Source organism: Meriones unguiculatus, chromosome 9 (assembly GCF_030254825.1).
Source record: "Meriones unguiculatus strain TT.TT164.6M chromosome 9, Bangor_MerUng_6.1, whole genome shotgun sequence".
Lineage (NCBI taxonomy): Eukaryota > Metazoa > Chordata > Mammalia > Rodentia > Muridae > Meriones > Meriones unguiculatus.
The window spans coordinates 41,318,202-41,336,645 of record NC_083357.1 but is presented as its reverse complement, the minus strand read 5'-3'; the positions used below and the strand labels follow the sequence as shown (position 1 = coordinate 41,336,645).

The window sequence follows — 18,444 nt, the reverse complement described above, 5'->3', positions numbered from 1 at the left end:
GAATGTCACACTGGTTGGCAGAAATGCAGCACAATGATACTTTATATTTAATAGGTCACTCAAGCTAAGGACCTGACCGTCTCCTGTGCAGAGTATGCGTTCAGTGCACACATGAGTGTTCTCCTTATTTTTTTCTTTACCTTGTTTTTTTTCTTTCAGGGTCCTTGAGGTAGAGCTAAGATGCCCATTTCTCCTGAGCTAGAAGGAGAGCTCTCAACAGCAAGTATTCTCCATCTCCTGAGGTGAGGGTGGTCAGTGACCTAACCAAGCAGCTCTACAGCACCTTCACTGCGCACCTCCAAGAAGGAATATAGAAGAGCCTCAGGGGGCAAGAAGTTAAGTTTGCCTCTGGGAAAAGCCGAAATGTCCCAGCCAGCTGATACTGGTTTACTTTAAAAAGGTGACCTTATCAGGTCAGAGCTGTATTACAGGACACAGTCACAAAGCAAAATGTTTTCTGATGTCAGATGATGACAATGCTGGAGGAAACTGGCCTTTCACCAGCCAGGAAGAGCTTTGCTCAAAGTTGACAGGAAACACAAAGGAACCTTAAGCAGAAGGAAGTGGGAACTGTCTATGGTTCAAAAGAACAACTGTTCCAGAAGTGACCATGGAGCCTGAGGAGATTAGGTAAATATTCAATGATGTAAATGATAATGCATGTAATTATTTATGTGTATGTGCACTTGTGAGTGAGGAGGGAAAAGGACTAGTCTTAGAAGTCAGTTGTCTTCCTGCCATGTGGGTTCTGGGAAGCAAATTCAGGTTGTCAGCCTTGGTAGAGGGTAAAGGTGGCACCCTTGTTCTCTGAGCCACATTGCTGTCCCCATGGTTGGTATTTTATAAAAGTATATGCCTGATCTTAAAAGCTTAAGGACTTATATAAAATTGTGTGTTCATTCATTACTATTGAAATGTATATGCTCTTTTTGAATGTTTTAAATTCTAATAGAATTACAACACTTTTGCCCTCCTTTTTCTCCCACCTGCCCCTTCCAGTGACCCTTCCCTTCCTCGAACCCTTCCTATGTCCTCCTCCTCATGTTGCTAGCTTCATTTTTTGATTATTTTACATACATATTTTACACACATACATACATACATGCATACATACATACATATGTTTGTAGAAGTATATATAAACATATTTTCCCTAGTTATGTAGCAGAGTGTTACTCTTTTGTTTTTGTTTGTTGAGACAGGGTTTCTCTGTGTTCCCTAGCTGTCCTGGAACTCCCTCTGTAGACCAGGTTGACCTCAAACTCAGAGATCCACCTACCTCTGCCTCCTGAGTGTTAGGATCAAAGGCGTGAACCACCACGGTCTGGCTCAGAGTGCTACTCTAATAATGTACTGAAAGTAACAAGTTCAAGAATGGAATTTTTAGTGCCGTAAAAACAAGAAAGACCTCATTACATCTTAACCTAATGATATCAACAGATTAAAAGATTTTTCGAGTTTTATTTTTCAAACTTGAAATATGAAAGGAATTTAAAACAAGTCAGTGTTTCTACACTAGTTTAATAAACTGCACATTAAATAAGAAGGCTGTCGCTTTTCCAGGAGCAGTTGTTCCCCGGCATTTTCAGGACTATTTATGGGGCTGATCTTCCTGTGCACTCCAGGCTGACCTTGCACTTGTCTGCTCTCTCGGTGCTGGGATTATGGGATGGAGCCATCCCACTTAGTTATTTTTACAGTGTATGGATGCATATGGGTACCATCAAACAACTGGCATATGTATCTGCTAGAACTATGAGAAATCACCTGAAAATAATCCTTTACGATTACTGACACTGTGATTAGAGATGGGAGGAGCGTACATGATTTTCGCCGTGGCTCTTTGCGGTATTCTGTAGACATTTTTTGTTGTTGTTGTTCTTTTTAAAGAAAACTTTCTCAAGTACTCCACAGTGGTACCTACTGTGTAATTTTGGAAGTAGATGCTTTTACAAATGAAAAGTGAACTGTTTTTGTTTACCTTAACAGTTGGCTGGTTTTCTTTAAGAAATTTCATTTGCAGTAATCATATGGAACCACTCATTGGTCCTGACACTAACTACAGTTTGTCAATCAGCAGGACAAAGCCCAACCATGTAGATTCAAGGGTGGCAAATTCTATTTATACCTAAAAGAAAATATGAATTAAATTTGAGTGTATTTTTTCAGAGAATGGCATTATATAGGCTGTAGGTCATTAGAACTCTCACTTTACTAAAAAGGTCAGTAACCAGCAACACATGCAGGCACGTGAGCACATATATTCATGTTTACACACACAGCTTGTGCATCCACTGAGAGCATCACCCAGCTCCCTCACACCTCTGCTGCTGTTCAGACTTGAGCTGATCTGAATGACTACTATGCAGGGGCTGTAGAAAAAAAATTACTAAGAAAAGCCATTAGAGGAAGGAAGGTTCTTGCTAGAGTGGATCTGACCAATCCACTCTATGATCACAGGTTTGGTGAAGGTGACTAGACACCAGCAGTGGATTCTAAGCAGACTTAGCAGGATGCTGGCTGCAGCCAGGCCAAGCAGGCTAGAGACAGGACCAGGTTGTATCAGAAAGAGATGGACTGGAATTTGGCTAAGGAGAGCCTTTTCATCCCCCTCTTATTCAAATAACTATGAGACATCCTTCCACAAGTCTGTTTATTCCTTACCCCATCCTCGTGTTCCCTGAGGAATACTGTAAGCATCTGTTCGGACTCCATAGTTCAAGAAGTCAGGAATTTAATGAAGGAATTTCTGTGAAAATTAGAAGAAAGACAAAGACCTTTGGAATGAATTATAAATCTAATTTTTGAGCCTGGGGGATAGCTGTTGAATTTTCTAGATGTTGAGCTAGATGCTTCTTCAGGTGATAGAGACAGGACACCATGGCTCCAGTGGGCTTCCTGTTTAAGTGTTTCTGGGGATGGAGTGAACACCAGTCATGGTCCCTACCTGAAGTAGAGCACAGGGAAGCGGGAGGAAGCCAAGGGATCCAGTGTGGCTTTACAGGTATAATGGGCACACATGGACAGCTACGACTGAGCGACACATGGCTGCTGCGGTTAAAGAGGAGAGTCACGTAACAAGAGAATAATGTTATTTCTGTAGCTCCTAATATTTGCAAACAGTAACCAGAATTGTGAAAAATAGCATGATGCTGGGATGTGTTGTGGAAAAGACGTTTTCTAGGCATATGGTAGAACTTCTGCAGCAGTCATGAGATTAGTGTCGCTTCCCCATATGAATAAAGTCTAGACTAGAGAAGGCTAAGAACTTTCAGAAGATTTAATAATGCATCGTACTCAATTCAACATGCTTAAGGCAGAGAACACGTTTGGAGGGATTACTTTGTCCTTTGGGAAATCTCAGGGTCAGTTTGAGATTTAGATTAATTTAGTATCTAATTTGGGAAAGGCAAAAAAAAAATTGTCAAAAGTATCAAAAGGTTTGGACATTTGACTAAATAGGATCTTAGGTAACTGTGATGAAATCCTTATCTGCCTACTGAACCAAAGTAACAAAGATTCAAAAGGAGGTAACAGTTATGTATGAAAAACAAACCAACCTTCAGAGGCTGGAGAGATGGCTCAGCAGACCTGAATTCAGTTCCCAGCATCCACAAGGTGGCTGACAATCATTTCTAACTCCAGTCCCAGAGTTGGGAACTGGAAACTGAACTGGGGTCTGCTGAAAGAGCAGTATATGCTCGTAATTGCTGAGCCATCTCTTCAGCCTCAAATTCTAACTTTTAACAACTGAAAAGCCTTTTATTGTGTGCATGCACATGTGCATATGTGTTTGTGTGCAGGCATTCGTGAATGCATGCATTCTGAGGCTAGAGGTGAACCTCGAGCATTTCTCCTCAGGAGCCACTGGTCTCTCATTGGCCCAGAATGTGCTGAGGTAGGCAATGCTGGCTTCCCACCATGTACCAGGGATCCAGATCTGGGCTTATACGTGGGCACTGTTATATCTGACTTTTTATATGGGCTCTGAAGATCAAACTCAGGTCCTTATGTTTTCATGGCAAGCACTTGATGTACTGAGCTATTTCCAGCTCCCTGGCAACCATTTATTATTATTTTTAAACAAAATAGGATGTACCCAGTGTGACTTGCCTGTCATTAGCTAGTATTGTAGAGCAAATTACCTAATTTTCTTCTGACACTCTTTTACAGCTTTTGTAGGCATGCCGATTTGTAGTACAAGGTTTCATATTTCTCGACAGACTGGGGTATAGCTGGCATCTCTAGACAATATAAAATAAGCCCAAACCACATAAACCTGAATGTGGTAATTAGTGTGCCAGCAATGTGTATTATTTAGAAATTACCTAGCACAACTCTAAGGTTGCAAGTTGCAAAGAGGTTTTTGGAAAGTTTTCAGCAGGCGTGTTATAACACTAAAAAGCCTAGCTGCCACCTCAAGTTACAACCCTGTCAACTGTAAACAGCGTATGTATGTCAGACAAGTATTAAGAAAAAGAAAGGGGTGCCAGGTATGATAGCACATGCTGTAGTCCCAGCACTTGGAGAGGCAGAGGCAGGTGAGTCTACAAAGTGAGTCTAGGACAGCCAAGGCTATACAAAGAGACCCAGTCCTGAAATCTACACCCCCCCAAAAAAAAGGAAGATAAGGGAAAGATATGGAAAGAAAACAAACAAACAAATAAACAAACAAAGCCTGAAAATGCCAAATACATCGATTTTGGTTTCTTGATGTCTGTGTAGTAGCTGGTATCCAGCAATCTAGCAATTTGTTTTTCATTTATGCATCTGTTCTAGGTTAAATTCACAATTTAATTTTAAAGAACTATTTTATTTCTTAATTGTGTACATGTATGGGTGTGCAAATGTGAGCACAGGTGCCCACAGAAGCCAGAAAAGGATGTCTGGTTCCCTGGTTGTGAGCTGTAACATTTGGATCCTAGGAACTAAACTCTGGTCCTCTCAAAGGTTAAAGGCTCTTAACGACCTGGTCAGCCCCTTAAAAATAATTTCAAACACTTTATTATGATATTATTGACCAGCAAATTCTAGCACAGTTCTTGTGTTAAACTTAATACAGACACCTGAAAATATACCCATTTTTACTAAAGTAGTAATTCTAAACAGGGCTTGTTTATTAAAGATTTACTGAAATCATCTGAACCTGACAAATGGTTGAATTCACTTCTATTGTTTTCAGGAAGTTGGGGATTTCACTCATGTAAGTGTTTCACTGTTGCTAAGCCAATTTTAAGAGTACCTTGTTAAGGGGAGTTATTAATTTGGTGATGCCTTGCTGAAGTAGAAAGTGATACATGTCTAACATGTAAATATACAACCACTGTTGTCCTAAGGTTTTATCACATGTGGCAGACAGCCCACAGTCACTAGCTACGGTGAGACAGCTGGCTCCGATCTTCACCTCACTTTTCACTGTTACTTATGGAGGGTGTTTCCAAGTGCTGCTTGTCCCAATATCCAGCTTTGGGGCTCTCTGAGTCCTTTGAGAACCCCTGTAATCTCAAATCCAAGTGACTATGGGGAATGGAGAGGTTGGCAAAGCAAGGAAGGGGTCTTTTGGTTGGGCTGAGGGCTGAGGAAGTGGGAAGAGGAGTTGTAGAGGATTGGAAGGAACTAAGAGAAGGCTAAAGTGGGTGAAAAAGGGAGGATGGGGACACAGCTGGTGGAAAGAGAGCCAGTTAGAGGATGTCACTGGCATTTGAAATCATCCTTAGTAAAATCAGACACAAGAAGGAAATTTCAGAGAGAGTGGTAGGGGCATGGAGTACACAGCCACGCAGTGGGTTGCGGTGGGGGAAGAATTCAAACCTTAGAAAACTCCCTGTATAGTTAACTAAGGGTACTGGGCAAACAGGTGCCTGGGACACCAACCCAGCTCTCTCTACACGCAAACCCAGCCTCCAAGAGGTTGGGACTTGGATGGAGTCTCTGTCTAGCTGACTCCACACAGTCTCTAGAGTGTTCTGCTGAGGACTATGGGAAATAGACTCACTGCTCACTGTACTTCCATGGGATGTCATGGGAAAGATGCTCAGGAGTGTGATCTCCCATCAGTTGCTGATCAATCAGTCAGGAAAAGATGGCAAAGACTTCAAAAATGTGCACCTGGGGTCCTGGGTGAGGGCTCTGAGAGCCCAGTGATGAACTCGCTCTTGTTCAAGTCACCGCAGTAATGAACTCGCTCTTGTTCAAGTCATGGCACTGTGTATGTTAAAGAGCATTTTTTTTCCTGACCCTTGTCACATCAGTGAAGAAGACTGGTACCATAGTGACAGGTGCCAAGACTTCAGAAATGGGGGGTGGTGGTGGTGTGTGGTGGAATGTCAGCTCAACTTCTAATACAACAAATCAGAGAGGCATTCCAGCCACTGGGCAGCGGGAGAGATCTATGGAAAACCATGAAGGGGTTCTTGTTAAACGAATTGCACTGGGTTCCTGAGTGATGATTATCTAGACCAGCAGGTTCTCCCTGAACTAACTGAACAACTCCTACTGTGACTGACCTTAGATGGGGATACAGACAGCCTACTGATGAGGCCTGTTGAATAGGTCTTTGTCTGCAGTTGGTAAAGGAACTACAGGGTTTGGTCAGCTGGAAGAAATGCAGAGGCTATGGTTTGGTGAGGGGGCCATGAATCTTTCTTGCTCCCCTCTGAGCACCCACCCTTCCAGCACCTTGATGAAGTCACCAAATTCCAAGATCCCTCGTTTCCATTGCCTCAGAGTTTGTAGTAAACTTCTGTTACATTGAAATAACTTAGTCATTGGCCATTGGTGACTGAATTCAGTCTCCATCTCATTTCTTTTTCTCCTTGGGGTTTCTTATGGGTGGGAAGGAAATGGGAGTTTAAATACTTATTTTGTTCCTCTGGCCCCTCTCCTCCATCTTGAGATTACTGAGAGTCACCTCTGCGGCTACACTAAAGGTCCAGAGGATCCCTGTGAATAACTAAATACACCCCTATTACTCAGCAAGATTCAAGGGTTGTAGGTGCTCTGTGCCAGGAAATAGAGGCTAAAACAAATATGTATTTTGTCTGATCCCAAAATGGAAGCAACAAATCTGCGGTTGGAAGAGCAGAGTCTTCATGAATGCAGGCGATGGATCTACAGTCCAAGTAGCTGAAAACAGGTACAGACAGGGAGAAGCAGGTGGACAGGCGAGGGCCAAGACAATGTGCCAACCTAGCATGCCTGATGAAGGACAGGCATAGAGGTCATTCAGGCATGAAACCATGATCAAGTAGCAGTGCCCAGCGCCGGGAGCAAGACTGGGCCAGTGGCTTAGAGATTATCCCATGCCTCCTAGGTCGCAGAAACTCATGAGTGAAAATAAGAACAATCAGTGCACACCACATGTTTCCCTGGCTCCAAACTTCCTCTTGCCTGACAGGACCCCCACCCCCTTCCTTCTGCCATCTGCTTCAATTTTCCCCCTGCTATTTCTGGGCATACTTAGGGCAGGGATAACTCACAATGGCTCAGGGATAAGTTTGATCATGTTTTTTCCACTTGAGCCATTGGCCCTGGAGTCTGTGCCATGCCTCTGCAGCTGGTGTCCTGGGCAAGATGTCATTCCCATGTCCCCAGTGAAGCCCTTGAGCCCAAAGCTACTTGTATTGTGTGCGTGGGGACAGCAGCCAGGCCCCTGTGGGAGTGCTGTGTGAAGTCAGTCTTAACCATTCTATTTTATCAAATAATTTTTCTAACTATATTTTTATTATAGAAAATAATGTTTCATCATGACATTCTTCATGAAAGCTTCTCACAGACACTTCTCCCATGTCTTTTCTTGTCCCCTTCCCTCTGATCCCCTCTCTGCTTTCATGAATATACTTCTTAAATCTACGATCTTCGTGTGAGAGAACACATGCGGTATTGTCCTTCCAGATCTCTGTCCCTTATTTCCTGGGCATTTTGGCTTCACCTTGTACTGTCCCAGGCTCAGAGCCATTGCCTTACATGTGGCCAGGAAAGAGTAATGTGGGACCTGCCCTGTCCCCACATCTCCTTTTTGCCTTAGAAACAGCCACATCCAAACAGTGTGAAACAAACTCCCACAGGTGCCCTTCCACCTCTGTAAGGGGAAGCCCAGTGTCATGGACCGGTGTAAGCCAAGCTGGCCCTGCTTGCTTTCAATCTCTGCTTCACCAGAGGTGGTGCTGAGGCCGTGAGTCTGTGAGGAAAACCATTATCCCCACCATCCTGTTGAGTGGGAGCTGGGATTCCATACAGATGAGCGCTTGCCCGCCTGCCTCAAGGTGCCTTGTCATAACAGTGAGTGGTAGTGTAAATGCTCAGTGTCTCATGTGTTCCAATACCTAATCCCAGCTTGTGGTGCTTGCCTTTTCGGTGAAGTTATAGAACCTCTGGGGTGTGGGGCCCAGCCAGAGGTGGGACTGGAGTTAGGCATTGAAGGCTTTATCTGCATCTGGATCCCACCTGATGTTCCTGCTTCCTAGCATGGTGCCATGTGAGGAAGTTGGCACACTTGACACACTCCTGCCTTGCCTGACTGAAACCATGAACCAGAATAAGCCCTTCTTCCCCTCAGTAGCTTCTGTTAGGGTTTGTCGCCATGACCAGAAAAGAAGCACAGTGAGTTTGTTTCACCTTCTTCCTTGGCTGTTTAGTGGGCAGTCAGGCTGCAACCCCAGAAGGATAGTGGGATCAGCCATGTCTTATAGGGAAAGGTTGAAGTGAATCATGAGGAAGTATCCTTGAGCTCATGCAAGTCAGCAGCCCCAGCCTCTTGAGCCTCTTGAGTCAAGGCATAGGAGCTGAACAGGTTGAGTATGCCTGATCCCAGCATGTGAAATCTGAAATGCTACTGTCAATGAAAAATTCCACATGGCCTCAAGTATGGAGTTGAAATGAAAGTATACTCAAAAACAAAAACGAAAACAAAACAAAACAAAACAAAAACACATGAAATCACAGCCAGGTGATTTGTATGAGAAATATCTGAAGTGTAAATGACGGAGTTTAAGCATGTGTCCTAGTTAGGTTTCTGTTGCTACAATAAAATGGTGACCAAAACCAACTTGGGAAGGAAAAGGCTTTGTTTCATTTTTACAGCTCCCAGGTCATATAATTCATCACTGAGATAAAGCATGGCAGGAATTCAAGGCGGGAACCTGGAGGCAGGAACTGAAGCAGAGAGCATGGAGGAAGGCTGCTTACTGGCTTGCTCCTCATGGCTTGCTCAGCCTGCTTTCTTATACATTTCTTACATATTTCTTTTTCTTGATGCCCAGGGATGGCATCACCTACAGCAGGCTTCACCCTCACATATCAATCATTAGTCAATAAAATGCCCCACATACAGGCCCACAGGCCAATCTATCTGATCGAGATGTTTCCTCAATTGAGGTCCCCACCTCCCAGGAGATCATAGTTGGTGTTATGTTGACAAAGGCAAACTAATACAACTTTTATCTGTCTACAAGGTACACTGTGTATATGCTTATGTTTCCAAATTGAAAATAACCCGGATCAGAAACAGTTCCAATTCCAGACCTTTCAAATAAAGGGTGCTCAGCATGAACCTGAACCCTGAAGGCCAGGTGTGCTAAGGTAGGGCAAGAAACCTAGAGAAGAGAGGTATACTCAAAACCTAGACTTGAAGGTCAGAGTCAAGCCATGGTGAAACCCAAGGTGGGTGTTGGGTGGTGAATTTGTGAGCTCACTTTCCTTTCCCTGAGCTCTCTCAGGGACCCCACATGGTTCATGTTTAGCAAATGGCCAGTGTCACTGCTGTTCTCAAAGTGAACAGATTGGGTAGAGAGGCCATGCTTCTCCTTTAGCTGGACTGGAGAGAGCCCTGTGCTTATTCTTGGTGCCCCTTTACCTCTTTGAAAAAAAATGTTATCCTGAAAAATTTCAAGCATATCTAGAGAAAAAGAGGAAAATGCTCAACGGGGTGCCCATATGTTCATCTCCTACTGAAGGGTACATGCACTCCCCTCCTCCTGAGGGGTACCCACACACTCACCTCCTACTGAAGCTTTGCCTCATCTGTGCTTCTGCATTTTAAAGCAAGCCTCAGGCACCTATAGTAGCCTGGTCTCCATGGCCAGGCCCCTGGAACGCACAGGCTTTGAGGCACTGCTGTGTGCGTTTCAGTCACCTGGAGGTCTGAGGAGCTCCTGATGGACAGCTGCCAACAGGAGAAGGCACTCTGTGGGCTCTGCAGAGACTGGGTGAGTTCATACAAAACCTTGGGTTCGGGCTGCTAACACACAAACACACCTGCCATTTCAGTCAGGGTGGTGGGATCTTTATGCTTGTCAGTGCTGGGAACTCGGCACCCCTCACATGCCAGACAATTGATTTACCACTGAGTGAAATCTCATCTCAAGTTTTTACTCTTTATTAAATGTGTGTTTAATAAAACATATATGGGGGACATGTACTTACCATGGTGTTGGTGATCTGAGGACAACTTTCAGGAGTTGATAGTCCTCTTTCTTGCTAATCCTAGAGATCAAACTCAGATCCTCAGGCTTAGTAGCAAGAACCTCTACTCACTGAGTCATCTTGGTACTATGGACAGCATCACTGAAAAATCAACAGTTAACTTTTCTGCGAGAATAATGAAAAAGAAAAAAAAATATGTATTTCCCAGCATAAAGCACCAAGATTTTAAGTGAACTCATTAGGTGACTCTTTTTGGGGAGAAAATCCTATTTAGAATTAGGAAGTAAAACTGCATAACTCAGAGTGAGGAAAATGATCCCTCTGTGCTTCTTTAATGTAAGTTAATCTCATTTGTTTTGCTATTTGGCTTAATGCATTTGTCATAAGAAAAACAGGAGCTAAGTGCTGTGCCTCATGCTTGTAATCTCAACACTTGAGAGGCAAAGGCAGGTGGATTACTGGGAGTTAAAGGGAGCCTGGCCTACAGAGTGAGACCCTCTTTCAAAAAATTTTTTTCAAGGCCAACATACCCCCTTCCCCCAAATCTCAACCAAGAAAAGCCCAGAACAAATATAAATAAGGCAATTAGTAGAAAAGCAAGACAGTGATCTTTTTACCTTGCCAACCAAGGTTCTACACAGTTTGGAACTCCTGAAACCAAGGGAATAGGTTTTGCAGGGAAACGCTTCCTAAATCACTGTAGAGAATAAGAAAAAATGATTTTCATGTTACTGAGACCTGGAAAGTGTAGGCAAAACAACTTGGCATTTTAAGATAAGATGAAAATGCTCCCTTCTTGTTCATTGAAACCACCATCCTTAAAAAAGAGGAAAAAGAGGAGGAGATTTAGTATCAGTCATATATGAAGAGAAAAGAGGACTAAATGCAAAGTCCAGAAAGAATACATTTCAGTCACTAATTTGTTTATAAATTGTTCATTTATCTTTATGGAGAATAAAGACAATAGGTATGTTCTTCAAAAAGAATCATGTACTACAAACGCTCACCACACATGCATCAACTGTCTGCTTTATTATGGTTATTATTATTATTATTAATTAGGGGAGTTACAGAATCAATCCTTTTTAAACTTGGAAAGATAGCAACTGTCCTTTTTCTGTCTGTTGACCAGGGTCACTGGAAAACACACCCAGAGAATCACCTATTTAGACTTTACTAATTAGCAATGCTTTGATACTTTCCTGTACCTAGACCGTGTGTCTTGACCTTATCCACTCCCTACGCCCCCTCTCACTCTTCCTGGATACTCCTATCCCACATGCTCTCTCCTCACCTTAGTCTCCTCCTTTAAAAAATTTGAAACCCACTGAGTCCAGTAAATATTTCTTTTTTCTTTCTTTTCACTTCTTGTGTGTGTGTCTGTATACACAGGGTCTCACTAAAGGCATGGGCCACCAGTCCTGGCTCAGCTAGTGCTTCCTTTTGGAATGCTGAGCGATCTTGTCTGCCTGATCTTGTGCAGGTAGCCACAGATGCTGTGAGTTCCTGAGTGCAGCAGTCATGTTGTGGCCTCAGGCAGTGTTCCCCCATCCTCCAGCTCTTACAACCATCCCTCCTCTCTTCCTCGGCTGGGAAAAGGGAACCCTTACTGGGGCCTTTTGAAGTGAATCCCACTTGTGTTTCATGACGATGATCCCTTAGGAAAGTCTGAAGGCTGTGAAGCTACAGCTCGTTAGCCCACTGTGACTCAAAAGGTAGATTTTCCAAATATAAGTGGGATACGCTTGTCCAGTCAGTTGGCAGATTAAGTCACTAGTGGTTTCTTTTTAGTTTTAAATATTGAAAACAAAGTGACTGATGTTCACAGGTTTTATTTTTTTTAATCTTTCTGAAGAGTTGTGTCACCCCAAAAGGTTGTTTTCATAAACATTTAAAATATTAGCTGTGTAGTTGATCATTAAAGTCGAGTTTCACTTTAGGCTAACAGATAGCATTTTCTGGACTCCTGCTGTCCCCAAATGGACTGCAGGGGCCCTACCCACAAGGAGTATCACTGCACCAAGCCATCACCCTACCCAGTCAGTCACAGGCAAATGGCTGATCTAGGGTGATCAGAGGGATCAATTGGTCTCTGAGGAGTCCTATGAATTAAACAACAAACAAAAAATTCTGAGCTATAGCACCTTTCTCTAAATGATTTTTATTGTTGTTGTTGTTGATGAGTTCTTTGTGCAAATTATTTAACCGTTATATTTATAATAATTATGGAAATAGTGGACAATGATACATTTTACGTGAGTGTTGAATGAAATAATGGATTAAGGCATTGTGGTTTGCATTCGGTGTTTGAAACTTCTTGGTGCTTCAAAAAGCAATTTATTTTAATCATCAGTGGGAAAATAGATGCTGTCTCCATTTTATAACTATCTAACACGAACAATGAGAGCCTGTGGCAAAATGGCTGTGGAAGTGAGTAACTGATGGGATTTGGTGCAGTGATGGTGAAAGGTCCAGTCATCCCAGCTTTTATGGATTCATTCCCGGCTTTCCTTAAAAAACTAAAAAATAAAAAATAAAGTTCCCTTGATTTATGTCAGACTGCCTACTTCTCTAGCGGATGCCTGTCAGTGTCTGCCACTGTTCTGAGACAGCAAATGCAAGCCCTGTGTGGAGGAAAGGCCGCATGTGCTCTCCCCTTCTTGGCCCTGTGACTTGTCCTCAGCTCCCTACTTCCATGTGTGTGCCTTCCACAGTTCATTGTTCTGAGTTACTGAGGCAGTGGGTCTGCAAGATGACCTGTGGGTTGATCTGCTTCTTGGCAAACCCAGAATTCTAGAAATCGCATAAATCACAGAGTATGGTTCTGAAAAGTCTATAGCTGGGATAAGGGTGTAGCTTAGCAGCAGGGATTTGCTACAATAAGGTCCTTGGCGTGATCCCCAACCATAAAAAACAAGCCCCTTCTACACCAGCAGTGAAAACCCCTGCTGTGAACACAAGCAGGAAAATTTAAAAAGATGACAAAACCAGTCTCTTGTTTTTACAAATGACCTTACATTTCTCAATGACTTCTGACCAGAGAATATTTAATCAACTTATACTCTTGAGATTATCTCTGACATACTATTTCAAAGCAAAGTCGAGGAGAGTGTATTTTTAGACAGGTGCCTTAGCTGAGAAGAAATAGGCAGTTTCAAGATCTTTTAGGTAAGTAGATAATTGTAAGATTTTTGCTGAATGTTTCTATTTGTGCATTTATCCTATATATTTAGTATAAGCTGATGATCTCTAATCATAAAGGTATAAAATCCTAAGTAATACACTCAAAAATCCTTTCTTTTCAAGGTCTGGGGTGGAACATTACAGGTCACGGTCAGAGGAAAGTGTGCTGAAAATAGCTGTGTGAAACTTCTAGTCTGTGTATATGAGATGTACCTGAATCGCAGGCCTCATTCTCAAGTAACTCATTATATAGTCACAAATATTACAAAATTGAAAAACCACCAGATCTGGGACACTTCTATCCTCAAGTGTTTTTTTGTAAGACATAAATTGTGTTTTCCATTGCATGTGTGAGGCCTTCATGCTATCCGCATCCAGCCAGACTCTGAAAGTGCTGTGTTCTTGGGAATTCAAATCATTCTTAGACCTTAGGATACTTCTGTCCCAGGAGAGTGCTGTCCCTGGAGAATGCTGTCTATGGTCTCCTGAAACCTAAGTAGAGTGTAACCAATCATTAGAAGTAGAAAGCGGCACAACATGGTGGCACACGCCTGTAATCCCAGGACTTGGGGAGGCAGAGGCAGGTGGATCTCTGTGAATGCGAGGCCAGCCTGATCTACAAAGCAAGTTCAGGACAACAAGGCTACACAGAGAAACTCTGTCTCAAAAAAAAAAAATACAAACAATCAAAAAAAGAAAGAAAAGACAGGAAAGAAAGAAGAAAGAAAGGAAAGAAGGAAGGAACGAAGGAAGGAAAGACAGAGGCACAACTCAGGATAAACTGAACAACTCCAGGCTCTAGAAAGCTTAGACAAGCACTCATTCTCTCTAGGTGCAAAGCCTTATTTATGACTGTTGGTGGTTATACCTCCTTGCAGGGTTTTCTGGGAAAACCCACACATGACAGTGTGAGTGTGGAGAATTTGGAATGTGTTGGATGATCAACGATTAAAAATGAGAATCGTTTTGACTATTACCATGCTTTTCCTTACACTGAACCCAAAATTTGCGAACTTTTCTCTTTGCAGCTGTAAAATGTGAACACATTGTTGCCCGGAACTTCTGTGCACAGAACGAGTGGGTGTTACAACAGTTTCCCTCTCATTGGACCTTCTTTTCAGTTTCTTACTCTAGCGGCTGCCAGAAATGAATACGACCACAGTGTGGTTTCAGACTGGGTGGAAAACCTTCCAAAATATAAACCACATGTTCTACACAGTAGTGGAAATCAAAATCCCCTGTCAAAGCACAAACATTTCTGAGACAGGTGACTGTTGTCTTCCATGTCCGTGATTGAAGGACTCTGCCATGACCACTGAGACTGGCCAGTGTTGCTGGCAGTCATCCCATCTAGCCCAATGGTTCAAAGAAGTGGGAAAAAAGTCAGTTACTGTTACAAATGCATATGTGCACACAGGGGCCTGCACACACACACACACACACACACACACACACACACACACACAGGAAAATGTGCAGAAGGGAATGCCAGAGCCACTCTAAAGGGACGCTTTGCCCTTGAGCAGGAAGGGTACTGGGGAATAAAGCTGGTCCCCATTGGGGGTACTGCAAAACCAATGACAGGATGATGTGACGCACAGATGTGGCTCTGCAGTGTGCTTGGGAAGAAAGGTAACAAGGAAAGAAAGAAAGGAAAAAAAAAAAGATTTCATTTCAGACACAAATCAACCTTCAGGACAGTTGCTGTTAGCCCAGGACACCCTCTGCACACTGAACAGCTATTGCCAGTTTATGTTGGTTTCAATGACATCAGTGCTTGCCATTGTGTGGAAGTTCTGTTTGCTGTATCTGTCTAGTTCCCATTCACCCTCATCTTAGATTTCCCAGCAAAGAGCCAGCATGTGCAATATGCACTGAACTCAACAGGACTGGAGAGAGGAGGGGGGAAAGGGCAGGGTACACTGGGAAGAAGCCAAGCTGAGACGAAGGGTGTAAGGCTCTTGAGATGCCCTTGCCTACTTTTATATTGGTCTTGGCTGTTCAATGATCATGCCAGAGAGGAGGGGAAGGAAGACCAGAGTGAGAAGAGAGCACAGAACTTGCCACTCATTTAGTCACAGTCGATAGGAAATGATGTAATCATGCAGCTTGACGACATCTAGAAGACAGAGAAAGGGTAGCAGGTGGGATTCTTGGCCCAGACTCTTCTACACTGTGCTCAGTTTCATCAGTTTTATGGGGGAAGGACTTTTCTAGGATGGTGCCTTGGTCTGAGACTCTCTTATGCTACATTGTTCATTCGAAAGCATTCCTGCTAGAGGCTATCACCCCATTCCTATATAGCCAGCTCACTCTAGTCCTGTATTTCCTGTAATAATTGCAGATGAGGATATTTAATCAGTATCCATCATAAATTAAAAACAAAATCAAAAAGCCGCATGTGAGCTTACTATTCTCAGGGCAGGCTAGCTCAAGATGTGTCCCCTCACAAAATCATGGCTTGAGTCATAGCAAAGTACCCATCTATCGCTTAATTGCTGTGTGTAGGTATACAGGATCCTTACTGATTACTGTTACTTGGGTCACAGCTGCCTTTGAATAGCCAACTAAGGGTTTTTGGCATCCAAACACCTAGCTCTCATTAAAATTAACGGTATAGTCAAAAGCCTCATGTGAAGTCCTATTTTGAGATGACTTTACAGCACTCCAGGGAATTCATAATGCCCCTGTTTAGAAGTAGAAAAGGCAGGAATGCTAACTCAGATACATGACCTCATTTCCCAAGGCATGCTTAATGACACTAAAAATAAATGTTAACTATGTCTGCATGAGCACAAGGACCAGGGAAGTGCAGCCCCTTGTCTGGCTTACTTGTCAGTGAGCATGGCTTGCTGCATGGTTTCTACCTAGGTCCTCTAGGCTCACCAAGCTGCTGATGCATGTGCCTGAGAGACAGGTCCTAGCTACAGAGGAAACATGTCCCAAAAGGGGGGTAAGAGAGAGAGAGACATGCTTGGCAACACCTCCTGAAGCCTCGGGCATCCCCTGCAAGGACACTTGCATTGGATTGGAAGGAATGACACAGAGGAAGGAATACGGCAGAGGTTATAAAGGAAAGCTGGGCAAGTAGATGTCCTGGGGCATAGAATAAGGCAGGGAAGCCACTGGGAAAAGCAGGGCTTAGGAATGAAAGGACATGGAGTGCTGATAAGATGGGTTTGCTGTAGCTTGCCTTGTGTGCATGAGAGAGCAAAGATACCTCTGTTTGACTGTTCTTGTAGTGGACTGAGGATATTGAAAGACAGCTAAACACACACACACACACACACACACACACACACAAAACAACTGCAGAGCTCCCTAGAAAAGCCACTGTAGCTAATTTAGAATATTTTGCTCCCAGAGAGATCTTGAACATGGTAATGGTAGCCTTGGGGGGCAGCCTTTTCTTTCACAGCAACTATTAGTTTTTACTTTTTTCAGACATTATTTCATGCTATGAAACATCAGTTTAATGAATAAAGTTTTTAGGCTAGTTACAATACTGTGAAAAGATATTGCCACCCTCTAACTCTAGAATAGGCTCACCCCCTGCAAAGAAACCTCAAACCCACAATCACCCACACGTCTCTTCCACTCCCCATGGTCTCTGGCAATCACTCCTCTGCTTTTGGTTTTATATGGCCCTACCATTTCTGGACATGTAAACAAATGTAGCCATACAGTATGCGCTCATGTATGACTGGACTCTTCACTTGGTGAAATGTTTTCAAAGTCATCTTTGTGGGGCTCAGCAATCCACACAACTCTGCCAGTTATGCTCTTCCACTAAGGGCCTCAAGGGGAGGAAGGATCCAGAGACAGACTCCCCATCCTGCTGTGTGCCAAGGTACAGCATGCGGGCAGCAGTCAGCAGCAATTCAGCCATTTGTTCAGCCACATTTATTTAGCATTTCTGGTGCTATGGACTGACTTAATGTTTGTGTCACCTTAAAACTGATCTTTCAAGCCCTAACCTTCAAGGTAACAGTGTTATTGGAGGTCACTGAATCTGGTGTTTCCAGATTCTTTTTTTTCTTTAATTATTTTTATTTTTATTAATTACAGTTTATTCACTTTGCATCCCCCCTGTACCTCCCTCCTTATCCCCTCCCAATCCCATCCTCCCTCTTCCCCACTCCTGTCGCTCTCCCAGTCAACTGATAAGGGAGGTCTTCCTCCCCTTCCCTCTGATCCTAGTCTATCAGGTCTCATCAGGAGTGACTGCATTGTCTTCTTCTGTGGCCTGGTAAGGCTGCTCCCCCCTCAGGGGGAGGTGATCAAAGAGCAGGCCAATCAGTTCACATTAGAGACAGTTCTTATGGCATGTTTAAAGAATTGAAACACACACACACACACACACACACACACACACACACACACACAGAGACAGAGAGACAGAGACAGAGAGACAAAGACGACATTCACATAGGAGAGGAAAGAGAGACAGAGACAGAAAGACAGGAGAGAGAACAAGAAATTTTAAGAGTGACACAAAAGCATAAGTTTTAGACACACTGCCAAGAAAGGTATCAAGCCACTTGAGAGAATATTCAAGGGCCTCAGATATTATTGAGAATTCTTTTTAGGGGATTCAAGACAAGAAGAAGCTGATTGTGAGAAGTGTAGCTCCTGTGTTTCTGCTTTGATTGATTTAGATTATATAACCTCTTCCTTCTACTGTACATCTCTCTTCCCATGATGCATCTAATTTTAATTATATGTATACTCGTCATTGGCATATGATGACAAATGCAAGATTTTTCTTAAGAGCTGATTCAGAAGATATAGTTTGCCTTCCTGAGCATGTATCCCCACACTAGTTTATATCAGACCTGC

The 18,444-nt window shown here is 43.1% G+C and overlaps 1 protein-coding gene across 6 annotated transcripts in view; it reads left to right on the top strand.

Annotated features, from left to right (window-relative positions):
• The window catches only part of Sacs (sacsin molecular chaperone), a 107,221-nt gene that overhangs the window by 9,564 nt on the left and 79,213 nt on the right, over positions 1 to 18,444 (top strand). For 5 of the 6 annotated variants that reach the window (XM_060391078.1, XM_060391071.1, XM_060391068.1 and 2 more), the window contains exon 2: positions 160 to 630. In XM_060391078.1, coding sequence (XP_060247061.1) covers positions 611 to 630 — 20 coding nt within the window. In that variant the 5' untranslated portion in view covers positions 160 to 610. Of the gene's footprint in view, positions 1 to 158; positions 631 to 18,444 lie in introns of those variants that run through there. The other variant, XM_060391072.1, reaches the window with a different exon arrangement.